The sequence below is a fragment of the Vigna unguiculata genome, chromosome 9, assembly GCF_004118075.2.
Source record: "Vigna unguiculata cultivar IT97K-499-35 chromosome 9, ASM411807v1, whole genome shotgun sequence".
Classification (NCBI taxonomy): domain Eukaryota; kingdom Viridiplantae; phylum Streptophyta; class Magnoliopsida; order Fabales; family Fabaceae; genus Vigna; species Vigna unguiculata.
The window spans coordinates 15,811,555-15,838,651 of NC_040287.1; the positions used below are offsets into that span (position 1 = coordinate 15,811,555).

The 27,097-nt window shown below is 37.6% G+C and overlaps 2 protein-coding genes across 2 annotated transcripts; both read right to left on the reverse strand.

Annotated features, from left to right (window-relative positions):
• Positions 1 to 1,505: 1,505 nt before the first annotated feature.
• Positions 1,506 to 5,572, reverse strand: LOC114164642. The gene is made up of 6 exons (XM_028049379.1): positions 5,375 to 5,572; positions 5,058 to 5,283; positions 4,816 to 4,974; positions 4,122 to 4,724; positions 2,659 to 2,762; positions 1,506 to 2,044 (listed from the first exon to the last, which is right to left on the reverse strand). The coding sequence occupies exons 1-5, from the start codon at positions 5,543 to 5,545 to the stop codon at positions 2,689 to 2,691; spliced, it is 1,233 nt and encodes a 410-aa protein (XP_027905180.1). The 5' UTR covers positions 5,546 to 5,572; the 3' UTR covers positions 1,506 to 2,044; positions 2,659 to 2,688.
• A 5,277-nt stretch (positions 5,573 to 10,849) lies between these two features.
• Positions 10,850 to 11,697, reverse strand: LOC114163494. The gene is made up of 4 exons (XM_028047804.1): positions 11,495 to 11,697; positions 11,395 to 11,435; positions 11,166 to 11,258; positions 10,850 to 11,052 (listed from the first exon to the last, which is right to left on the reverse strand). Exons 1-4 carry the CDS (start codon positions 11,695 to 11,697, stop codon positions 10,850 to 10,852), a joined length of 540 nt encoding a protein of 179 aa, XP_027903605.1.
• Positions 11,698 to 27,097: the final 15,400 nt, after the last annotated feature.

Below are 27,097 nucleotides of genomic sequence, written 5' to 3' on the forward strand. Positions count from 1 at the left end.
CTACCAGGTATCTTTTTATCCCACTCGACCACCAGATTTTCCTAACTATGACCTCGGTAAAACACCGAAATAATTCTCTGGCCGAGTACAATTAGTAATATTATTATATTATTAATAATATTAATATTATTTTTATTATTATATAATGTTATTAATTACTAATATTACTAATATTAAAAAATAATAATAAATAATAATAATTTTATTATTAATATATAATAATAATAATTATATCTTATTAATAATAATTTATTAATTATTATTAATATTATTACTTATATATTAATATTATTAATTATTATTTATATTATTACTAATATATTATTATTAATATATAATAATTATTATTATTAATATTAATAATAGTTATAATATTATTAATAATTATATATAATAATAATTATTGTTATTATGATATAATAATAATACTGTTAATAATAATAATAGTATAGTTATTATTATTATATAATTATTATTCAATGTGTAGGAACTAAACAGTGATCAAGTTTCAACGAGAGACTATTTTCAAATTAAGTTCAAACTTGAGGGATAAAAACATTTTTTTTTTAATTTTTATGAAAAATAATTTTTTTATATAAAAAATTAAATAACATGTGACATGTCATTTGTTATTTTTAACACCGATCAAAAATATGAACTAAAAATAATAATTTTAAATTTCAGAGAATAAATAGTGACCAAGTTTCAACAAAGGATATTTTTTAAATTTGGATCAAATTTGAGGGACAAAAGCATATTTTTCCCTAGAAAAAACTACAACAACTTGTCCCCGGTTTTCCAGTGACTGTGGCATGCTTCCACATATAACTTGAGACATTTTTTCATGAAAGGTAATTGAAAATTAATGTTTAACTTGAAGTTTCTAAAACTGAAAGTTACACAGGACTATGAGGCATTTTTGGTTGTACATTTGTCTCTACTTCGCGTTATAGTGATAAAAACTGGAAAGAAATCATGCATTCCGAAATCACCTCCTATATCTGCACCTGCTATCAGTGCCTTTCAATTATCAATACCCTTTTTCATGCGCGCAGTTTCACTAGCACTGCTATTGGCATGTGACTCCATATCACCATGGCCAATAACACCACCCTCTTTGATGGAGAGTTGGCTACAAGAAACAAGGGAAGCGAGCATGGAATTAAGGCCATAGGGATTGATGGAACTGCGTGGCCAATGGTGGATGCGTGTGTGGTGCAGAAGGTGGGGATAATACATTTTATGGGTTGCAGGAAAAAAGAGAAGTGGTGCAGGAAGAAATCAACCATTGTAGCTTCCTCTGTCTTCTTATAAGGACAATAGACATGTTTATAAAATTAAGCAAACCACCTGGTGCTGACTTGGCTAATACTTTTTATATATGAATTTGTGCATATTTATGCATAAAGTATCATTTACAAGTTTCTGTATTTAGTTTTATTATAAAATGAGACAATTATAAAATTAAAATATTAAGTTCTTTATAAGAGAATTCAAGTAACAATCAGAAAAAAAAAACATCATGTAAGAAAGATCTAAAAACATAAGCTCTTCTACTCAAAGGCCGGATTACTAACATATCTACAGTCGAACTTCCAACAATAAAAAAAACATTATGTAGTGCAAATAAATCATGTCCACTTTTTCCCTTCGAGATTTCTTTCTCTTCTTCTGGGTCCTTTTTTTTCCCTTCTTGTACATTATTAGGATTATAAAGCACTGCTTCTCCTCCTAAGCATTTGCCAAGTTTTCTATATACAACAAACCATGAAAATCAGAGAGTTTCTCAGAAGACAAATTTGAAATATACTCAACTGTATCATGCATTCTTTTCCTCTTCTTGTGGTGCACATCAATAGATTTATCAGATGGGTTGCACATGTTTTGTTTTCCATTATAGATCTCCTGAGTAAATTGTGCTGAAGCAATTTTCTGAGCAATTTCCATGGGGAGAACCTCAATATCAAATTCGCATCTCAGACAAAGTTAGCTTGCCAATTTGTCTAGTGACATTTGAATTCTGCATGTCTAGTATATTCTCATGCTGCAAAAGTGATCATCCAATAAAGATAAAAATAGTTAAGTCAGACATATGCAAGAAAAACATGGAGTAAAAAAGGAGCCAACAAAAGAAATTTAAAACAAATCCCTGATTATATGAATTCAGACATGTAACCAGGTACCATCCATAACTACTAAACAATTATTTAGTGCTGATATATAATACAACAACGCAAATAATTATGTATTGCTTCCAGAGGATACTGAAAACCCTATTTTCCAAAGTTAACCAATCTGTTAGTGCTACTGTTTTATGATCATAAAACCAAACATTGTAATAATTTAGGGGACTGTTAAACCCCTATAGGAATTCAAACAAAACCAACTAATCCCCTAATGTAGTGTGTAGGGCAGACCTTAGGTATCAATCTAGGAAATAGCTAAAAATGTAGTGAAAATAGTGTGAGAACCTGAAACTATGTCTAACATTGGGAAAATGTAAAATATGAACTAAACATGTTAAAGTGCAATGCAACTTCTTCCTATATATTTCTAATGTTAAAATCAACACAAAAATGAAATTAAAACAAATCTACATGCTCAAAACAGTGAAACACGAATCAAATGCAAAAGCTGTGAAACAGAACTATTGTGTACCTGACAGCTATGGTGCAGATATGCTTCGAATCAGGGAGTGAATGGTGTAGAAATGAAATTATACTTTCCAATGAATATTATATGGATTGAATTGAAGATAGGAACTGGAAATTTTAACAAGCAAATATCAGAAATTGAAAACACTAAACTAAGATATCCTAAATTAGCTTAACTAACGAAATTAACATAAACAATAAACTAAACTAAGTTCTATTTGGTTTGATTTTCCAATTTTTGATGAAAAGAGAGATGAATTATGGATTAGAAACACAAAACAACAAGAAATCACCTATTAAAACTAATGGAGAGTGATTGGAACACTGAAGAATAAATATATCATAAATATACGTATGAACACGTCACACAAATTAACATTAACTCAAGAGCTGAAACTCAAAGTGAAGAGCCTAATTCTTGTTCTTTGAACAAGGATGACATTGCAGTCACTTGAGTATAGGTTAATGACATTGCATTCTTTAATTTCTAGAGCAAATCAACTAAAGAAATCAGTGTTGATGCAAGAACAAGAATTAATTTCTTCAATTTGAGTTTAAGCATGGGTTAAATTGAAAAAACATGTGAGAAGAAGAGAAGAGATGAATTTGAACGGTGGAAACAACATCAAACATAACAAACGTAAAATAAGTAAAGAAATTAAAAATATAAAAACCAAATGTAGATGTTGTAAACCAAAATAGGTTCAACTCCAAATCTTCTCCATCACTTTGTAGTCTAGGCAAAGGGAGAACTCTAGAGAGAATCCTCTATCAAAGAAGTTAAACAATTGCTTTATTCACTTTTTTAAGATCTCTTCCATCATTTTATTCTAAAAATATTTCTTTTTTATGCTAGTTCAGATTCGTAAGTTAAAATGGATAAGTAACGAGGGTTAACAAGAAAAATTCATAAGAGCAATCGAAGCCAAGGACAGATCTATCACAGACAAAAAAATTTGAAAACTTTATTCATTAGGAGAGATTTTCGTTACATATTCCAACTAGAAAGAAGTAATCTAAAATCACTGAAAGATTAATCATTTAGGCCTTGTCTAACAACCAAAAGCTAATAAACTAGATAATAGTATTATCGACTACAAATCCCCTTTGTGTTAGATTATATTGCACCATAAAAAAAATAACCTCATGCATTTTAATCACTTAAACAATTTAAAAAATTTAATCAATTAGTTTTAATCAAACAATTTAAAAATCAAAAGTTTAATCAAACACTTTAAAAACTTTATTCATTAGGAAAATTGGTTTTACAATACAATATCAATAATGTTGGCCTAATGACCAAAAGTTAATATAAACTGAAGAATAGGAGGACTGATAACCAAAAGTTAATATAAACTGAAAAATAGTGTTATCTACGACCAAAAGCTAATATAAACTGCTGAAGAACAGTGTTATCCATCGCAGTGTCAGGTGTTATTGCAGAGTCAGATAAATCTCAACAAATACCTTCATGCATCAACCTCTTCACATGAGTTGCAGCTGAAAGATAAAAAAAATCTTCATCGAAAATTCCTATGTCTTTTGATGAGAAGTTTGACCAGTACTCCGTATCTAAATCAGAAAAACTAATGTGTGATAGATCCATCTGCTCCTCCTGTGTTTCCTGGTGAGGGATGGAAAACTCATTTGAGATTGAATTTTCCAAAAGTACATGAGAGCCATTGCAGACTAATTCACTCTTCTTTTTTGTGTCAGTATCTGACTGCTCCTTCTGTGTTTCTTTATGAGGAATGGAAAACTCATTTGGGATTGAATCTTCCAAAAGTACATGAGAGGCATTGCATACTAATTCACTCTTCTTTTTTGTCTCAGTATCTGAATTTATAGGAGAACTGTGAAGGCTGGGTTTATAAGTTATTTCTTCGTCAGGACAGACCATAACAGTCTCAGAATGAGTAACAACATCCTTATTGCATGTTGTAACAGATTTATTGGTTGCTGTTCCAGGATGTGTTTCTATGATTGATGAGTTGGTGGGAACCTGTGACCGTGTAACTGTGGAATTTGCGATTAATGATTGAGTCCCTACTGATGGGAGCATGTTTAGACCTGAGAGAGTGAGCATATAAAGTAAAAGTGTAAAAATTAAATTCAAAAAATAATATTGTATGCTTAATAATATAGTCAGAAACCATTATACCTTTAAATTGATTTTTCTTGCCAGGTGGTCTACCACGAGGTTTTTTTGCAATTGTAGGCGCATCTATTGCTTCACTATTTTTTCTCTTGTGAGACTGCTGCCACTGTACCTTGTTGTCTGTGTTTGTGTTCTGTACAGAGGCCATACCAGTACACACGCCTAACAAAAAGAATCCAAAACTATAAAACTTCGAGCATTGTCATTTCAGCAATAAAAAAACACCGATCTTTGAAGTGATGTACCTGAAGGGGTTTTATCAGCAACAGGGATTAGCCTCTGAAAGGTATGATAAGTATTGACGACACTTTGCACGTCCTGCACCAATTTCTGAACCCTAAACTGTTCTTGCATCATAGCAACCCTTTCTTGATTCAAGATTAAGTTTTCTTGATTCAAGATTAAGTTTTGTCGCTTCAGAGATATATAATCCTCGAGTATACGCCTAAGATTTAACGAAGGCTTGCATACCTAGAAAACAAAAATGGAAGAATTAAATGAAAAGGGTTAGAGAGAATGAGAAAAAGAATTGTGCGTTGTTAAAGGAGGAAAAAAGGGAAACCTGGTTGAATGGAGAACCGGAGAAGAGGGAGGAAGCCTCCATGCGGAAGGTGGCACGCGTGTGCGATAGGTTGTTGGCGCAGAGATAGTTGTCCACTATCAATGCAACTTGAGACGGCGAAATGTTAACCTTTCCCAACGATTCTTTCAGCGGCACCGTTTCTTGCATCATCTTTTGTTTTTTTCAGACTATAGAGAATGCAAGCAAAGGGAACTCACCGTGTCTCTGTGAGCAGAATTCAGTTATTTAAACACACACCCCTACTGTCCCGCGCAAACATTTTCTTTAAATATTTTATTATCTTTCCGTTTTTAGATTTCCTCTTATCCTTTTATCATTTTTCTTTTCTCCTTTTCAATTTTTCAATGTCTTTTTTGCTTCTATTTTCATAAAAAGTCATTCTAAATTCTAATCACTCTTAACATCTGAAATTCTAGAAAAATTTATGGATCAGGTTCAATTATTTATTCTCAATTATAAATAATTTAATCAAATTTATGTTGATGTGTCAGTAAATTAACAATATTTTATTTTCTAAATATTTAAATAATTTTATAAAAATTACATTTTATTTTATAAATTTAAATAATTTTGTAAAAATTATTCGTCTTTCATCTGAATGAAATCTAATTGAATATATTTGAGTGTGTTTGTTTTAACCCAATATATAGCCTAATTGAATGTCCAAATTCAATCTTATTTAAAAAATAACAATATAATTGCATATACGAAAAATTATATATCATTTAAAGAATTTGAAATGTCTTAATTTATATTCTATCTCATTAATAACAACCATTTAGATGACGATGATGATGAAATTCAAAGTTAATTGTATAACATTTATTTTCTTTTCATTTTGGTCTCTTTTTCTTTAAGTATTATACTTTCATGTAAAAATCACTAAAAAATTCCATTACACACATAATACATCTATACATAATACATTTGGAACCATCACAAAGTGCAAAAAATTCATCTCAAACACAAAAAACATCATACAAAATTTAACCAAAAGTGGTAATTAATACCCACTCTCTTTGTTTGACACGTAGCTAACCTACAAATGCAACACGTGGCAAAGTTTGGTGCTTACACGTAGTGTCCTCATCTGCTTACACGTGGTCCTCTGCATACATAAGATGAAGTAGATTTTCTTCTCACCTTAAAAGCACATTTCTCTTCTTAACAAAGTCCAAGAACTTTCCTTTTTATTCTCACGTAGATCTCTCTTCTCATCAGAGTTCAAAAAATTTCCTTTTTCTTCTCACCTTGAAAGCATATCTCTCTTCTCATCAAAGTCCAAAAAATTTCCTTTTTCTCCTCACCTTGAACACAAACTTGGTTCTCCAACATTTTTCTCTTTAAACTATTACCCTTTAAACCTTAACCTTAAACTCCTCATCTTCTTACATGTGGTCCTCTGCATACATAAGATGAAGCAGCTTTTCTTCTCACCTTAAAAGCACATTTCTCTTCTTAACAAAGTCTAAGAACTTTCCTTTTTATTCTCACGTAGATCTCTCTTCTCATCAAAGTCCCAAAAATTTCCTTTTTCTCATCACCTTGAAAGCAAACTTGGTTCTCCAACATTTTTGTCTTTAAACTATTACCTTTTAAACCTTAACCTTAAACTTCTCTGTCATTCATTTGCTTTCCAAATACTTTTCTTTTGCTCTCAAACCAGCATATTGAAGCATTTATTGAAGTCCTTCCTCTCAAAAATTTATTCAAGATTTGTCTTGACACTCTTCCTGTTGTTTTTATTTTTTACTTTTTTGGCATTAATTTTTTTGTTAGTTCACACTAGTGGATTGAAGCATTCATTTTAACGTTTCTTAGATTTTGTTTTATTTCTATTGTCTTGTTTTATTTCCGTTGTTTGTCAAATTTATTTTTTTCGCAACATGGCTGCGTGTGAAAAGGGTTTTCCAATTTTTCCTTTTTTGCTATGTTAAAGTTTACTCTTTTATTGTTTTTAATTAATTAGTCTTCATATATACATGAATTGTGTGTTGTGTGCTTTTCATATCGTTCACAGTTGTTTTTCAGAATCTTTCCTGAAATCTTCTCTTATGGCAGGTTTGCTATTAATAAGTTTTTTTTTGTAAGAAAAGTTATAATCTTTCTTAGAGATGTATCAAAAACCTGACATTATGATCTTTCTTAAAATGATCTCTTTCTTAAAATGATCAAATGTTTTTAACATGTTAAATAATTATGTTTTCAATAATATTCAATCACAATCCTCCATGAAATATCTAGTTTAATTAAAACTTATTTGTTATTAATATATTTATCTTGCAATAGAAACTTTAAAATTGTAAAAATTCAAAATTAACTAAAAAAAAATATTTTTTTGATGATTTTTGTAACGTCCCATTTAATTATTAAGCGAAATTAAAGGAAACGTCACACAAGGATGGTACTGTAGCATAGTCCTGGGGTCCTTAACACAACCCCTACAACCTGGACACACCACGATGCCAACGGAAACCAAGTACAAGTCTAACAAATGAGAATAGAGTAATAAAGCATAAGGCAATACATGGGCCATTGCCCTAAAGAATCATGACGGAAATAAAAAAAACTCCAGCCCAGATGGCTAAGCAGCGGAATCGCCATTTCCTTGTGGACCACGAGAACCTCGCCCATCTGCTCCTATCAATCACATTGATGATCATCGCGAGAAAGAGTAGCCACACACAATACAACCATACAACAAAACGGGTAAGTTAGAGCCGACAACATATTTATCATACAGTCAAATATATTTTCACCATTCCATATCCATACAACATCCAAGCATGTTATGACTCTTCATTCAATACACTACGACTCGACTCGACCCATCCAGATACTTATAAGCTGGTCGGATTCAGCGGATGCTTGCACCTGTGGTGGATACCTCTGCTCACCCCCGAGCTATGTGTTACAAGTGTTACAATGAATCAATTTTCCCTCACCACAAGGTTAGCCCTTAATGAATTTAGGCCTCCTGCTACTTTCACCACAGTAGTCAGTCTGCTCTAGGTGAGACTAACTGACTCCTTAGAGTGTCAGAATGCAACCTTACCTTGAATCCTTACCTAGTCATACAGATGGGGCACCACCACGAACACCCACTAACAGGGGCCATGGAATTACGTCCCGACCACTGAAGCGCAACCCTGAAAGTCTCACCTAGAGACCCCAAAGAATTATGCACTAACACGGACCAACATACATAAACAACCAAGAATTTATACATATGTTGCACATAAGATTTCAAATCAAAACCCATAACAAATCTCCCTTTCTCATATGTTGAATCATTACCAACTCCTTATTCCCAATCATGAGTAAAGTGTTTCTCCTCATACCAACCATACCAAAGGTTTACGAACCACCAAGATTCATTATTGCTCATGCCAAGTTTGTGACCACACGTACATACATATGTATCCAACTTATCATATACAATTCATGTAGAGATCATGCCAAGCTCATAATCCCCCCACATATAATCTCCTCCCAATATGCATACTCAATTCCCCCCCATACCATCACATAATAGTATAATAAAACACAACTCAACCACTAAAAGACAAGAAAACCCCAAACTGAACGCATTCTCGCTCAATCCGTCGCTCAGGCTGAGGAGCCTCGCCCAGGCGAGAGTCCCTCGCTCAGGCGAGTTCTCTCCGCCTAGACGAGAGTTCGCAAATCTGGAATAGGGGCCTCCGCACGTTCTCGCTTAGGCGAGACTCGCCTCGCCTGGGCGAGACACTCGCTTGCTCGAAATTGAGCGAGTCGCCTAGGCGACCATTTGCGCGAGAAGGTCTGGGCGAGCCTTTGCTCACCTCGCCTAGGCGAGACATGCTCGCCTGGGCGAGTTTAACAGTCGCCGCCACTGCCATGCTTGTAATAGTCGTATATGCACATACCAACAACAACACTAACCACCTCAAGCAATCTAAACAACATACAAGTTCAAGAATCGTACAAATGTACCGCAAAACAGTTTACAAACACATTAACAGTGAGGTTCTAGCTTCCCGTACCTGGACAAGCTAGCTGAAAACCTCGACACCCAAACTGTGGAGGACGAACAGCTTCTAGGAACGGACTCGAAGTTGGAAAAACAGTGTGAGAATGGGTCATTTCGGAACCCTAACAACAACTTACGAAATACAGGCCAAGGAATGAAAACTACGAGTCTGAGAGTACTTACGTGAGCTAAGAACGACCAAACGGAAGGCGGACTATCAACACAACGAAACCCTAACGGAGAGAGTGTGGCTGCGGCTCTAAGCACCAAGGTAGAAAAAATCTAGAAAGTGTGGAATTAGGTCAGACTCGGGTGGCTTTATCTTTTAGGCCAGCCCTAAGGCCCAATAGCTCAAAGGCAGCCCTTAAAGCTTTAGGGCAGGAAATCTGGGCCTTACATTCTCCCCGACAACAAAAATTTTTTACCTCGAAAATGAAAACTTACCAGGTAAAAAGGTGTGGGTGTGATTTCCTCATGTCCTCCTCTAATTCCCAAGTCGAGTCACCTGTCCTCCGATCCCAAATGACTTTAACGAGGCTGACTTCTTTTCCTCGACATTCTTCAACCTTTCTTTCCTTTAAAGCGATGGGTTGTACTTCCACTGAGAGATCTTCCCTGATCTGTATATCCTCGGCTTCTAACACATGAGCCGGGTCAAACACATACTTCCTCAGCTGGGAGACGTGGAATACTAGGTGAAGGTTTGCCAACTGCGGGGGTAAGGCTATCTCGTAAGCTACCGGCCCAATCCTCCTAGTGATCTGATAAGGGCCAAGGAATTTAGGGGAAAGCTTTCTTGAGCAGAGAGCCCTTCCCACACTGCTGGTTCGGGTCACCCTCAAGAACACATGATCGCCGGTTGCGAACTCCAAGGGCCTCCTCCTACGGTCTACATAGGCCTTCTACCTACTCTGAGAAGCCTACATCCTGTTCCTCACCATCCTCACTTTCTCGGTGATCTGCTCTAACAATTCGGGTCCAACCAACACTGCCTCTCCATCCTGATACCAACAGAGAGGAGTCCTACACCTCCTGCCATAGAGAGCCTCGTGTGGCGCCATGCCGATGCTCGCATGAAAGTTGTTGTTGTAGGTAAACTCAATCAAGGGCAACACCTCATCCCAAGCCCCCAGGTGGTCTAATATGCATGTTCTCAACAAATCCTCAACGACTGGATCGTCCTCTCAGACTGGCCATCGGTCTGAGGGTGATAAGCTGAACTCATGGTGAGCTTGCTACCCATCGCACCCTGTAGTGTTTGCCAAAATCGAGATGTGAACCGTGGGTCTCTGTCGAAAACTATACTCGAAGGCACCCCATGAAGCCTCACTATCTCTTTAATATACAGCTGGGCCAACTTGGCCATTGACATTCTCAAGTTCATCGCCAAGAAGTGGGCACTCTTGGTCAACCGATCCACCATCACCCAGATGGTGTCATGTCCTCTAAAAGTCCGTGGAAGATGTGTCACAAAGTCCATAGAGATGTTGTCCCATTTCCACACTAGGATCTCCAAAGGCTGTAGAATCCCACCAGGCCTCTGGTGCTCCACCTTCGCCTTCTAATAGGTCAAACAGGCTGATACGAAAAAGGCCACATCCTTCTTCATCCCTTGCCACCAGAAAGTCTCCTTGAGGTTCTGGTACATCTTAGTCATGCCAGGATGCAAGCTAAGACGACTTTTGTATCCTTCCTCAAGGATCAACTTCTTCACCTCTGCATCATTAGGTACACAGGTTCTGCCCTGAAATCTCAGTATACCATCATCACCCAAGGCAAAGTCTCTAACCTCATCTGACCCAAGTTGTTCTCTGACTTTGTTTAAACTGGTATCCAACAACTGCCTCTCTCTCACTGAGTCCAAGAAGTCACTAGATATACTAAGAGTACTACACCTAATGGACTCGGACCCCAACTCAACCTGTAGCCTCATGTCTTTGAACTTCTCTAGTAGTTCCACCTCCTTAATCATGAGGTGTGTTGTATGTACAATATTCCTGCTTAAGGCGTCTGCTACCACGTTTGCCTTCCCTGGATGATATAGGAGCTCAAAGTCGTAGTCCTTAAGGAATTCTATCCATCTTCTCTACCTCATGTTCAGCTCCTTCTGGTCAAACAAATACTTGAGGCTCTTATGATCGTTGAATACACGGAATTGAGCACCATAAAGATAATGCCTCCAAATCTTCAAGGCGAACACTATGGCTGCTAACTCTAGGTCATGAGTGGGATAGTTTCTCTCATGAACCTTAAGTTGCCTTGAAGCATAGGTTACTGCTTTCTTCTCTTGCATTAACACACAACCGAGTCAAGGTGAGAGGCATCACAATAAACCTCAAAGGGTTTTCCAACATCAGGGATTACCAAAATAGGAGCACTGGTTAACCTTCTCTTAAGCTCTTAAAAACTCTTTTCACACTTGTCTGTCCAAGTGAAGTGTTGGTCCTTTTGAGTAAGAAGTGTCAAGGGTGCCACTATCTTGCTAACCCCACAAAACTTCTGATCTCCGTGGCGGAATTAGGGCTTTCCCACCTTACCACTGCTTCAACCTTTGTTGGGTCCACTGCAATCCCCTAGGCGGATATCACATGCCCTAAAAACTGAACTTCACCCATCCAGAACTCGCACTTGGACAACTTGGCGTACAGTTGTTTCTATCTCAAAACACCAAGCACCAACCTCAGGTGTTCTGCATGCTCCTTTTGAGTCCTGGAATAGATAAGAATGTCGTCTATGAAGACTACGACAAACTTATCTAAGAAAGGCCGGAAGATCCTGTTCATGTAGTTCATGAACACCGTCGGAGCGTTAGTCACACCAAACGGCATAACCATATACTCATAGTGGCCATATCTGGACCTGAAGGCTGTCTTCTGCACATCATCGTCCTTCACCAATATTTGGTGGTATCCTGACCGTAGGTCAATCTTTGAGAATACAGCTGACCCATGTAGCTGATCCATCAAGTCGTCGATTCTCGGAAGAGGGTACTTATTCTTGATTGTCATTTTGTTCAACTGTTTGTAGTCCACACATAAACGTGAACTCCCATCCTTCTTCTTCACTAATAGCACTGGCGCTGCCCAAGGCGAAGTACTGGGTCTGATAAACTGTTTTGCCATCAGCTCCTCTATCTGCTTCTTAAGTTCAACCAACTCCGCCGGAGCCATGCGGTAGGGAGCCATCCATACTGGACCTGTCCCCGGCACTAGATCGATAGAGAACTCTACCTCTCTACGGGGAGGTAGCCCTGGCACTTCCTCTGGAAACACATCCTCAAAATCCTGCACCACCGGTATTACCGACGTCGTCTCTCCTCCCTCCACCTCCAGATGTGTGAAGATCATGTAGCACTGTGCACCGTCATGGAGTTCCTTCATAACACCCTGAGAAGATACCAACTCAGGCTCCTCTGGGTTGGGAAAGAGCAGTTTCTTCTCTCGGCAATCTATAAGAACGCGAGTGGCAGATAGCCAATCCATTCCTAAGATCACCTCCAACTCTTGTAGAGGCAGACAGATTAAGTTCACCCTGTACCTGCATCCCTCTACCTTCACTGGACACCTAGCACATAAGGACGACGTCCTGACCAAACCCGACGCTGGAGTAGACACAACAAGCTCACACTGCAGCTCGCGCACCGACAGACCCAACCGCTCCACACAAGCAAGTGACACAAAGGAGTGTGTCGCTCCAGAATCATACAACACACAGCATTTCATCCCAGAAATCACATAATAGCCCATAACAAGGTTACCTGAACCTGCAGCCTCTGCTCCAGTCATGGCATAGACTCTGCCCGTCGCCTGAGGCCTGTTGCCTATGTCTCTCTACTTGTGCTGGTGAGGGGTCTCAACTGAAGGGCGTGCTGTTGCCCTAGCAAGGTTGGGACAATCCTTCCCAAAGTGGCCTTCCTTGCCACAATTGTTGCACCTGTGGTAACCCTCAATGCGTGGACAAACACTCCTCAGGTGAGGGCCTCCACAGATGTAGCACTGAACTCAGCGCTGCTGTGGAGAAAAGCTCCTAGACCCCTAAGGCTGATGGTGGGGTCTATCATACGGTCTCCTCCGCTCTTCATGTCTGGGCTTGGACCCAGATGGTCCACCGATCCTCTAAGGCGGTTGTGGCTGCTGTGGGCGTTGACCTTCCACCTCACGCTCCATCTTCTCCATCACCCTGGCCTTCTCCACCAGAGCGGCAATATCCTTGATGGACAAAGGAGCCACCATCAAGCGGATATCACTGCAGAGATCGGTCTTGAACTTACGACATCTCCACACCTCATCGAGCGGTAATGTGTAGAAGCGGCTGAGGTGCTTGAACCTCTCAGCATATTCTGTTATTGTCTTCCCTCCCTGGCTGTGGTGCGAAGTCCTATGAGGAAGTGCCAAAGTCCACTGGCACACAGAAAATCACTTGGTTAGGCACGATAAAGACAAGAATTTAACTAAAAACACTCAGAAGACACAGAGAAAGCTAAGAGGACATCCAAGTCCACAGACCTAAGGAATGACCACTCTGATACCATAAATGTAACGTCCCATTTAATTATTAAGCGGAATTAAAGGAAACGTCACACAAGGATGGTACTATAGCATAGTTTTGGGGTCCTTAACACAACCCCTACAACCTGGGAACACCACGATGCCAACGGAAACCAAGTTCAAGTCTAACAAATGAGAATAGAGTAATAAAGCATAAGGCAATACATGGGCCATTGCCCTAAAGAACCATGACGGAAATAAAATAAACTCCAGCCCAGATGGCTAAGCAGCAGAATCGCCATTTCCTTGCGGACCACGAGAACCTCGCCCATCTACTCCCATCAATCACATTGATGATCATCGCGAGAAAGAGTAGCCACATACAATACAACCATACAACAAAACGGGTAAGTTAGAGCCGACAACATATTTATCATACAGTCAAATATATTTTCACCATTCCATATCTATACAACATCCAAGCATGTTATGACTCTTCATTCAATACACTATGACTCGACTCGACTCATCCAGATACGTATAACCTGGTCAAATTCAGCGGATGCTTGCACTTGTGGTGGATACCTCTGCTCACCCCCGAGCTATGTGTTACAAGTGTTACAATGAATCAATTTTCCCTCACCACATGGTTAGCCCTTAATAAATTTCAGGCCTTCTGCTACTCTCGCCACAGGAGTTAGTCTGCTCTAGGTGAGACTAACTGACTCCTTAGAGTGTCAGAATGCAACCTTACCTTGAATCCTTACCTAGTCATACAGATGGGGCACCACCATGGACACCACTAACAGGGGCCATGGAATTACGTCCCGACCATTTAAGCGCAACCCTAAAAGTCTCACCTAGAGACCCCAAGGAATTATGCACTAACACGGACCAACATACATAAACAACCAAGAATTTATACATACGTTGCACATAAGATTTCAAATCAAAAGCCATAACAAATCTCCCTTTCTCATATGTTGAATCATTACCAACTCGTTATTCCCAATCATGAGTAAAGTGTTTCTCCTCATACCAACCATACCAAAGGTTTACCAACCACCAAGATTCATTATTGCTCATGCCAAGTTTGTGACCACACGTACATACATATGTATCCAACTTATCACATACAATTCATGTAGAGATCATGCCAAGCTCATAATCCCCCCACATATAATATCCTCCCAATATGCATACTCAATTCCCCCCATACCATCACATAATAGTATAATAGAACACAGCTCAACCACCAAAAGACAAGAAAACCCCAAACTGAATGCATTCTCGCTCAATCCGTCGCTCAGGCTGAGGAGCCTCGCCCAGGCGAGAGTCCCTCGCTCAGGCGAGTTCTCTCCGCCTAGGCGAGAGTTCGCGAATCTGGAACAGGAGCCTCCGCACGTTCTCGCTTAGGCGAGACTCGCCTCGCCTGGGCGAGACGCTTGCTTGCTCGAAATTGAGCGAGTCGCCTAGGCGACCATTTGCACGAGAAGGTCTGGGCGAGCCTCTGCTCACCTCGCCTAGGCGAGACATGCTCGCTTGGGTGAGTTTAACAGTCGCCGCCACTGCCATGCCTGTAACAGTCGTATATGCACATACCAACAACAACACCAACCACCTCAAGCAATCTAAACAACATACAAGTTCAAGAATCATACATATGTACCGCAAAACAATTTACAAACACATTAACAATGAGGTTCTAGCTTCCCATACTTGGACAAGCTAGCTGAAAACCTCGACACCCAAACTGTGAAGGACGAACAACTTCTAGGAACGGACTCGAAGCTGGAAAAACAGTGTGAGAATGGGTCATTTCGGAACCCTAACAACAACTTACGAAATACAGGCCAAGGAAGGAAAACTACGAGTCTGAGAGTACTTACGTGAGCTGAGAACGACCAAACGGAAGGCGGACTATCAACACAGCGGAACCCTAACGAAGAGAGTGTGGCTGTGGCTCTAAGCACCAAGGTAGAAGAAATATGAAAAGTGTGGAATTAGGTCAGACTCGGGTAACTTTATCTTTTGGGCCAGCCCTAAGGCCCAATAGCTCAAGGGCAGCCCTTAAAGCTTTAGGGCAGGAAATCTAGGTCTTACAATTTTAGGTATGAAGTTTGTAATGACGAGAAACTTAACTTTAATATAATATTTTTAATATAAGATAAACAATTTTTAACATCTTCATCATTCTACCTTGATCTTGTCTTTTATATAAAAATACAATTGGACTTATACTCAAATATTCAACATTCATATATATATCACATAGAGAGTTACATAAAAGGGAGAAATAACATATAAAAACATGAGAATCGCACCAAACTAATGCAAAAAAAACAAACAACCATACTCCTATAAATGATTCACTTAACAAAACAAACAATTGAGAGTTAATACCTGTTATAATAAAATTAAACTATGATTAGAAGAAATCAATCTTCTTAATTTTTTTTAAGATTAAACACTCTCAAGATACCCATCATTTACGCATACTAGATGATAACTATAGATGTGGCAAAGCCGGATGTTTCTCTCATATATCTTTTTCTCTCTTTCTCTTTTTGTAAATCTCTTTTATGATTATTTCAATTTTTGTACACGTGTTTATTATTTTCTTCTTCGAATTGATCTTTATATAGTTGTGGAAAAGATGAAACTTTCATTAAAAAAATTGAATAAATTAATTTTTCAACATAACATATCGATGAGTGTAAATTTATGGCATCATTTAGCCTTTAAGTTTAGTTTATGATGGGTGTGCTTTAAAATGTTGTTTTAATTATGATTTATTCTAAAATAGTTAATTTATCTTAAGATATAAAAATATGTTAAAAAAATAGTTTTTTAGTTGGATAAATGTTCTTTGAATATTTTACAATTAAATGTTTTATTCTTTACATAAATGATCTCTATTTAAATATTCCTATTCCTCTCTTTTCTCACATCCTCTCCTATATTTTCTTCTATTTTTATGTCACTTTTATCATCCATAGAGTGCTAAGCCTCTCGGGTGATTCTACTATAATTTCTTAACCAGAGTTTAAGATTAGATAGAATAAATTGTTTATTCTTTTCAATCTTTTTGCAATTTATTTTTATCTATGTCTTTTATCTCTTAATTAAGTAGCACTAGTAAAAAAAGAGCTTTCCACGACACTAATTAATAGGAGTGGTCATGGATAATATTTTTAATGATCCAATCCACATTAATTTTAGATCCAAATAATTATATCAGATTTTCGATCAAATCTATTTTTTTAGCAAAAGTAGTTTGGATTTTTCTTAAAATCTAGATCCAAATATTTGAATCACATCCACATCAATTTTAGATCTAAATAATTAGATCAGATTTATGATCTAAATCTATTTTTTTCAGCAAAAATAGTTTAGATTTTTTAAAAATTTAGATCCAAATATTTGGATCACGATTTAAATCCATATCGAAACATTTGGATCACGATTTAAATCCATATCGAAACATTTGGATCACGATTTAAATCCAGATCGAAACACTTGGATCATGTTCAAAATCCATAATCTATTTTTTTATAAAAGAAATTTAAAATAAACTTTCTAAAACTTGCATCCTTAGGGTCGACACGATCAAATTTGGCATAATTTTGGTCGAGGCCAACATGATCGAATTTCAGCATGAGACGAACTCGATTGACTTTTGGTCGTGGCTGACTCGTTTGAATTTTGGTTAGGACCAACAAAATTTTTTTCGTGGTCGACTTGGTCAAATTCGACCGAATTTTGGTTAGGGTCGACTCAACCAAATTTGAATGAATTTCGGTTGAGATAGACTCGGCAAATATGTACAAATTTTGGTTAAGACTAACTCGGTAAAATTCGGTCAAATTTTTATCAAGGACAACATGGCCGAATACGAGAAAATTTGGGTCAGGGAAGACTCAACAAAATTTTGGTCGGGGTTGACTCGGTTGAATATGGCCAAATTTGGGCTCGGGTTGACTCAAAAAAATTTGGCCGGGGTTGACTAGGCTAAATACAACCAAATTTTGGTTGTGACTAACTCTTCTAAAATGGCCAAATTTTGTCCGGCGTTGACTCAGCCAAATATGGGGCACGAGTGACTACGCCAAATTTCGGCAAAGGCCAATTCGATTGAATTCAGTCGAATTTTGGTCAAAGACGACTTGGCTGAATACTACCAAATTTCGGTCATGAGCGGCTCCGTCGAAGAGAGAAAATTTATTCTGGGACCGAGTCGATCGAATATGGCAAATATGACCAAATGGTCGTCGAGACCGACTCGGCCAAATTTGACCAAATTTTTTCTAGGGTTGACTCGCCTGAATACGACCAAATTTAGGTCAAGGCCGACTCAACCAAATATTGACTGTAACATCCCGGTCGGATATTATGAATATTAATAAAAATAAAATTAGATAGATAATAAATGCTCATTCATTTATTTTGCCTTTTCCCCAAAAAATAATGGAATTTGAAGCCATTTATTAAATTCGTAGAATCAAAATCTACAAAAGATATAAAAGTTGATTACAACTTCAAAATTGACAAAATCAAGGTTTACAAATTTATTCAAAACCATAAAGAGTAAAACATTTGATAAAACTCCATAAAGCTTTTCCTAGTTAGCCCCTCTTCGATGCTAAGTCTCACCAGAACCACCTGCAACATCCTCTGCTTCCATGGAACGCATACATGATCATCGCCAAACACAAGTAGATAGAGTGTGCTAACAGTATAAAAATCATATACAAGAATTTAGATGAATAAGCACACGCATGTAAGACCCGTGAAAATTAATTAATTAAATAAATAATTAATTAATAAATGCAGGTAGAGAGAGCCTTTATGGCATTAAATTCTAACTTGTATGATGTGGAAAAGTACTAGCTCAAGTGGTTGAGAGTACTTAATTATGTGATAGGACTTGGGTTCAAGTCTTATGTATGCCATTTGTGTGTTATTTATTTGTTATTGTTTTAAATATATGTTGATCATGTTGATGGATAATATAATCATTGAATTATATTAGTTAGCATGAAATATGAATTGGTTGAATGGTTAAGCATTGAGTTGGCATTGGCATGGTTGTGGGTTCAAGTCTTGGAGAACCTGAATTAAACTTTATTTTTGCTAAATTTAGTTTTGGCTTGAATGTGAAAAAGTTAAAGGAAACCCTAGCTGAATGGGCAGCCTAGAGGTGGCTGAAAAACAGTCCATAATGAGCCCATGAATGGCAATAAACACCAACATTAAACCATTTTCGTTTTTATGCCATTAACCCACATGAAGACCTAATTAAAATGCCAATTAGAGGTAAGAAAGAATGTTATGGTAGTTGCCATTAGAGAGGAAATTGTGAGGAACGAAATTCAAAGAGAAAAATGTGCTACTGGTGTGAAAGAAGGGATGTTTTGCAAAGGAATCAAAGGAATGGGCATTGGTGTTCAAGGGGAAGACCCATAATTCAACTCTAAGCAAAGGAATTCCAAGTTGGGGAGTTTTACACGTTGATATTTATGTTTAAGCATGAACTGCATTATGTATGGTATGAAATGCATGATTGATTCCCCTATCTGTTGAATTTTTGAGTTTCTGGAAAAATTCCAAAAACCGCTTGGCGGGTTACTCGTAGCCACTAGGCGACTACTGCCAATTCAGTGAAATTCTGGGTTTCCAAGAGGATCCGCTTGGCTGTGAAGCCCTGTACCGCCAGGCGATGCATGTTTGTAACCCAATTTTGGGTTTTTCTTGATGAACTGCTTGGCTGTGATGAACACCCGCCAGACGACGCGAGTCTGTTTGGTTCATTTTTTATGTTTTCTGGGTTCTGGGAAATTCTGGATCAGTGAAAAGGGTGTTAAAATCATTAACCAAGCAAATAGAAATAAATAATCGTGAAATTGGGAGGTAATTGGAGGTGAGTTGATGGTTTAGGTGTGTTCTCGAATTTGGGTTCAAATAATTGAGTAATCTTAGATTTTTGGAATCAAGTGCAGTAAATTGGATTGACCGTGAATGGTTATATGTTAATTTAACATTAGAACGCATTTAATTGTAATAAACCCGAGTGAATTGGTAAATATGGTGATGAAGAAGACATGAAGGTTAGTGAGGTGTAGGGAGTAATTCTGGTTTTCCAAAATTTGTTTGCACCGCCTGGCGGGAGGCTATATGCCGCTAGGTCCCACCACGAACTGTGGAGAATTGTGTGGCTGTGGAATGTAGTGAGGAAATGGGGCTCTGTTTCAATCTTGAGTAGAATAGGAAGAATGATATTGTGTGATATTTTCGAATGGGTAACTGATAAGACTTCAATGCATGAATTAAAGTAGTTGGCTAGAACTTAGAATTTGATGGATTCAATGACACCTTGATATGAGGGAGGTATAGACGAGGTTAGGGGATGAGGAATGAGAATGTTTGTTGTCTAATTTGGTGTGGTATTAGTCATTATAGGACTTTGCATACATGAAGTGTGGTATAAGGAAAATTAAGGAGTGGTTCAGTTTTGTGAATAAGGTTTAGAAACATGATTTACACTTTGTTTTGGTTTAGATTTAGGAGGGAAGTGTTGGTAGTCCATTAAGTACCTGTGAGGGGGAAATTATATACAAAGATAATGCTTGGAATATAACTAGATGAGGGCATAGTATAGATGAGTAAGATTAACTCATGGGAAGCAAACTGATAGTATATTGAGATTTTGAAATTAAAGGGCAGGAGGAACTTTGATGATGGGTTAGTCATTTGGGAAGTGATACAATAAATTAGGGTAGATTATCACGAGCTTGGACGTCTTGAAGTAAGAACAAAAACGAGTTTGGGTGACTTCAAACCAGTACAACGCAGGTACTGATAGGGCGCCTAGCGGTGGGGTTAGACCGTCAGGCGATAGTGACCAATTCAGAGAGGACTGGAATGAGTGGTGCCTGGCAGTAAAGAGTGTCCCGCCAGGTGACACCTGCACGAACAAAGGCATCAGGGGCACGAGGGGCCTAGCGGTACGTGTCCCCCACCAAGCGATCTAGAGGCCTGATGCACCTAGTGCCAAGATTGATGCGTCAGGTGATACTGTGATGCATTTGGGGCTGCTTGTTTTGGAGTGCGTGATTTACAAAGTTTAGTGATGCTTCCAAGGTTGGGTTGCTGGTGTTCCTTGAGTTGAGCTCGGAACGTATCCCTTAAGTTGAGCTCGGAATAAGGGTTAAGCATGTGGCATTCCTCGAGTTGAGCTCGGAATGGCATCTCTCGAGTTGAGCTCGGGATGGCGGACGAACACGAGGAACCCTTGAGTTAAGCTTGGGTTAGCGAGTGTTGCCGGTGTGAGTGTGTTGGTTGTGGTCAGGATGTAATTCCATGATCCTTGTTAGTGGGAGCTCATGGTGGTGCCTTATGATTAGGACGTAATTCCACGAAGGTTCGTGGTGGTGCCTCATTATATAATTTAGTAAGGATTCAAGTAAAGACTGCATCCTGACACTCTAAAGAGTCAGTTAGTCTCACGTAGAGCGTACTGACGTGAATGGTGAGAGTAGCAGGAGGCCCTAGTCTTTGGCAGGATAATGGCCTTAGATGTTTGAAGGCTAACATTGTGAGTGGTAGGGTGAAACCCATTGGCAATTGGCTCTGTAGAACAGTATAGGCCACCACAAGTGCAAACATCTAGTGAATCCGATTGATTATATGTATCCGGATAATCGTGTCTTGAGTCTTAGTGTATTGCTTATCGGTCATCACATGCTTGGTTGATGTATGTATCTTTGGCTATAAAATTGTATGCAATTGTATGATAAAACATTTTTCCACTCTAGCTTACCCTTTTGCTTGTTTGTATGTTCTAAGTGTGGTTCTTCTCCTTTTGCGATGATCATCAATTTATGGATGTGAGCATATGCGAGAACTCCTCGTGGTCATCAGGGTGATGGAGATTCCGCTGCATAGCTTATCTTGGGTTGGATCCCACTTCTTCAAGTCATTCTTTTAGGGTTGTAGCCCATGTATTTCCTTGCTCTTGGAACATTTATTTTGAATACTGTTAAACTTCTTTCCCGTATTGTTATTGGCATCGTGGTGTGCCTTGGTTTCTTTCCTAGTTTATTCTGGATAACTGTAAGGAGTGACAATATACTCCATGACTTTGCTCTTTATATTATTTTATGTGACGTTGTGTTTAATTAAGATTATTATTTAAATGGGACGTTACACTCATACCAAACTTTTTTTTCTGGTTTGAAATCTTTCAGATTTAAACACTTTTAACCTTTTTTATAAGAATTTTAAAGATTAATTTATTTAAATTAATATGTTAACGTAATACTTTTCTATTATCATATTATTTATATATATATATATATATATATATATATATATATATATATATAATACGATAGAAAATTATTTTTTATAATTATATATATAGAGAAGAGGGGGAAGAGAGACCGAGAGATAGATAGATATTTGTAATAAGAAAATAAATATTAATCAAAGATTCAAATTTAAAGAAATTGAAGATTATAGATGTTACAATCAAGAAAACTATCATTCGATATTTCAGCATATCATATTTGCGTTCACCATATTACAAATACGGAATATTTCAAATTTAAAATCATTATAAAAGAATCTTTTAAAAATTTAACAATATAATGAGGATTTTAAAATTTAGTTATTTAGATTCGTATGTTTTCTTGTTATCTTTTCATTATTAAACACTAAAAAGATAATATTTATCAAATAATTGTTATATGTATATATATATATATATATATATATATATATATATATATATATATATATATATATATATATATATATATATATATATATATATATATATATATATATATATATATATATATTTGATAAAATATTATTATTGTAACACTCCATTTAAATAATATTCTTAATTTAAATGAAATGCCACACTGATAGACTAGAAGAAACAAATTCAAAAGTCTAACCACTACTCCTTACAATATCCAAAAAAAATAGAAGAAACCAATGCACACCACGATGCCAGATACAAAGTATAATACAAGAACTTGACAGTAGTTATTAAAGTACTAAAGGACAAAAATAGTACATGGGCCATAGCCCTATGAGAAACCCAAGACAATAGAATCCAGCCTAGATGGGCTACGTAGCGGAACCATCACCTCCCTGTTGACCCCGGGTGTTCCTCGCATCTGCTCACATCAATAAATTGATGATCATCGCAAAAGGAGAAGAACCCCACACAAGCAATCAAACAAGCAAAAGGGTAGCTAGAGTATAAAACAGTTTATCATATAGTTACATGCTATTTCACATTCCAATCAGTATATCTCATCCAAACATGTTATGACCTTGCAAACAATACACTAAGACTCAGACTCGACTCATCCAGATAGATGTAATTTAGTCGGATTCAGCAAATGCTTGCACTTGTGGTGGATTTCTCTACTCACCCCCGAGCTAAGTGTTACAATGTTATAATGTCTCAACCCCCACACAAGGTGAGCGCTTGATTAATTTTAAGCCTCTTGCTACTCTCACCACAAGAGTTAGTCCGCTCTATGTGAGACTAACTGACTCCTTAGAGCGTCAGGATACAACCTTACCTTGAATCCTTACTAAATTATATAGATAGGGCACCACCATGAACTCCCACTAACAGGGGTCATGGAATTACGTCCTGACCACTGAAGCACCACAATGAGGTCTTACCTAGAGGCTCATGGAACTACGTCCTGACAACATACCAATCATATTCAAACAATCATGTAATATTTCTCATGCTTATAAATCTCACGCCAACCTTTATAATCCTTCTTCATACATGTTCAATTTTGAATCCATTCCAAATCATCCTTCCCAATCCATGAATATAGAAGTGTAATTCATACTGACACCATGCCACTTTGATTACCAACCATCTCATACAAGTCACATGCCAAGGTCATGTTAGACTTATCAATCACATACCATAAACCATTCTACTCAAACCCATTCGCCCAATTCATGCTTTTAAAAGTAATTGAATCAATCCACAAGTTCAAGTTAAAGTAAGGAATTAAAATTTTGCACCAATTCTCACTTAAGCTAGACTGATTTCGCTTAAGCTAGACTGGTCTCGCTTAAGCTAGACTGACCTCGCATAAGCTAGAAGTTCTCGCTTAAGCTAGAAGTTCTCGCTTAAGCTAGACTGATCTCGCTTAAGCTAAACTGACAGATTTTCACTGGTTTCAACATCTAAAACACAAAATCCCAAAAACATAAATTTTAGAAAACCCAAGCACGTTGTATAAAATGTTGGCATCATATTTCATGCTTTAAAAGGGTGAACAAATCAATCATTGGAGCATACAAACATTTAAACAACTGTGCTATCAATCTCGCTCAAGCTAAGGAGCTCTCGCTCAGGCGATAGGGTCTCCCGCTCAAGCGAAAAGCTTTTGCTTAAGCGAGATTGAAAACAAAGAGTACTTCGAGTTCTCGCTCAAGCTAGCCTATCTTGCTCAAGCGAGAGGCCTTCGCTCAGGTGAGCACTCGAAACTAAAGGGGGCAAGTTACTGCCATTCTTGCTTAGGCGAGAGCTTCCCGTTTGGGCGAGAAACAACTCCTTTAGGTGAGCATAGCAAATCTCACCTGCTCTCATGCATGTAAAGCCAAAAATCCATCCAGAAACAATACACCGATTATTTTCACACCATCAAAAGCACATCAAATTATCAAGAGCACCCAACAAAATCAAAACAAGCACATTATTTATAAAAGCATGAAAAATCCTAGCTTCTCTCACCTGGACAGATGCTAGTGGAAAGCACAGGCACCTACGACAACGAACCCAACAGCTCCAGGAGCATACTCAAGAGCTAAGAACAATGGCACAGAATGAAAACGAGATTACTGTGGTGAACCCTAACACGAACTATGAAAACAAGTTGGAAAAGAAAGAGCGTGAGCGAAAGAACAACTTACGTGGAACAGAGAATGAGGTTGAGCGGACTTGAATCTGAATGAGCTTGGAGCCTTAGCAGAGCACTGTTTGAGGGGAAAAGAGGAGTAAGGTGGTTTATTTTACAAAGTGGCAGAACATGAGAGGGTTAGGCTGGTTTAGGGGTTTTAGGATGTCCTATGGGCCAACCTTAGGCCCAACTAACTAAGAGAGACCCTTAAATATTAGGACAAAATTAAAGTGGGTCTTACATTCTCCCCAACAAAAAAAATTTTCAACCTCGAAAATTCACCAACGAGATGGGAAGAAAACTACGTTTTCCTCATTGGATCTGATAGCTACCACTTAGACATAACTAATAAAACGACTCCAACACCTATAGTAACTGGAAACTTTGCCTCTATGCTAAGCAATATGTGTTCAACTGTGTAGATTGGTTTAGTCACTACTCTTGAAGTAACTTCCAACCTACAACCTTAAAACTGGGATGTTCCTTCTTACCTGCCCAACCAACTTGTATTTGATATACCGACTCGTCTATCATATGCTCTCCACTACCTCTTGTAGGTTTTTATCAAAGTCTCAAATGACTTCAAGTCTTAAACTAAAGCATGTAGTTATCACTTCACATCACTTTGTTCTCTCCTTTAAGCATCAGTCTATTGAATTGATCACTCTTGAGTTCTAGCCATCAACATCAACAAACGAAATTCAATTAATGAAATCAAAATGGGGGTGTAGATTATTTGTATATAGATTTACAAAACTCCCCGCTCTCTTGTTATATTCATACTTCATCACCATCAACATTCTTGACCACTTTTACGTACAATGACACTCATAACATCTTACTTCCTTTGCTGGCTTCAACCAAGGCAACAAACTTTTCCAGTTCCAATTTAAAACTATCAACTGATTCCATTGCCATATTGTTTTGGCATCCTGTCCTCATTTTTGATCCCTTAACTCGTAACCATCATTCCACTAAACCACTGAACCATAACTTCCATTGACTCCAAATCTCTAGTCTGTTTTGCACTAAGCAACTCTACAATACACCTCAAACTAAGATTGCCCGATTTGGCTTTATTTTTTCCAACCTCTTTGAGAAACTCACTCGTCCTAGTCGAATAACTAGACCAAGGAAATCTCTTCACATATTCTCCTCCCGACTTAGACACTTACTTATCCACCAACTCTTACTCTTACCCTATCAGACCCAGATCTTGAATTCTCTTCTAGAAATAAACACCTACGCTTACTTCCTTTCTTCAAGGTTGGTACCCTAACTTGAAAACATAATTCAACCACCTCTCATTTCCTTGGTCCAACTTCCTTTGTTCGACCCTATACTCCCAACTCTGAATGATCATTGCATTCTTTTACCGGATAATCACAAGAACGAAACCTTTGATGTTTTTTTTAAAGAACTGGTCTTCGTAGTAATCATTAGGTCATGAGTAAGATAGTTCTTCTCACGCACCTCTTACTATTTTTAAGCATCATCTGCCACCATCCTGCTGCGCTACTCTGATTCATGCACGAGGTCACTTATTTGTTTACTCAAAATAATGATCCTTTCGTGTCCGCCATGACAAGGAAGCAATCGCTATTGAGAAACCTTCTTCGAGACCCCTATAAAACTTGCAGACCCCCTTTAAACTCCTCTTTTGATAGTCTTAGCGTTCCATTTTCTCAACAATGTATCTATCCTTTTAAAACCATATTCCTTATTAGTCACTCCAACCTTAGTCAATACTCTTCTTGAACGGCTTGACACACCACAACTTCTTTTTGAAGATTCACTAAACTTGCAGTAATCTTGGTGATTATACCGAGTTTATACCATTATGTCTCCAACAACTCTTTCAATTGTTTCTTTCACTTCACAATCCCAGCATAAATCCTCCAATTAGAAGCTATTAGCATAAGTTTGACTTCAAACCCAAATGTATAAGTGAACTTCACCACTCCAAAGAGAAAATTCTAATATTTACTTTAGAATAAATCTATAACTCTTCTACTATTCAGATTCCTTGCGTCTATTTTTCGCTTGTCGTTGTCGTATAACTCTGATTCACATGACACCCTGCCCTCATCTTTCAGCTTGATCCACACTTGTTACACTACTACTGACATATCTTTTTAAATCAAAGGATACTACTTCGTTGGGGATCACATCTCCTAAGAATGAGATTAAGAAAACAACCAATTCACCCTTGAGATTATGTCCCAACCTTGCAAAGGAAACAATTCAAATTGGCTTT

Bases quoted from the DNA above. Each gene is read 5' to 3' on its own strand.
- LOC114163494 (XM_028047804.1), bottom strand. From the start codon at position 11,697: ATGCAAGAGAAGAAAGCAGTAACCTATGCTTCAAGGCAACTTAAGGTT. The intron at 11,259-11,394 runs GTACATACAACA...TCTTGGACTCAG, and splicing joins ACGCCTTAAGCAGGAATATT to TGAGAGAGAGGCAGTTGTTG. The intron at 11,053-11,165 runs GTATACTGAGAT...GGCATGACTAAG, and splicing joins CTTTGCCTTGGGTGATGATG to ATGTACCAGAACCTCAAGGA.
- LOC114164642 (XM_028049379.1), bottom strand. From the start codon at position 5,545: ATGATGCAAGAAACGGTGCCGCTGAAAGAATCGTTGGGAAAGGTTAAC. The intron at 4,725-4,815 runs GTATAATGGTTT...TCACTCTCTCAG, and splicing joins CAAGAAAAATCAATTTAAAG to GTCTAAACATGCTCCCATCA. The intron at 2,763-4,121 runs GTATTTGTTGAG...TAAAATTTCCAG, and splicing joins GAAGAGGTTGATGCATGAAG to TTCCTATCTTCAATTCAATC.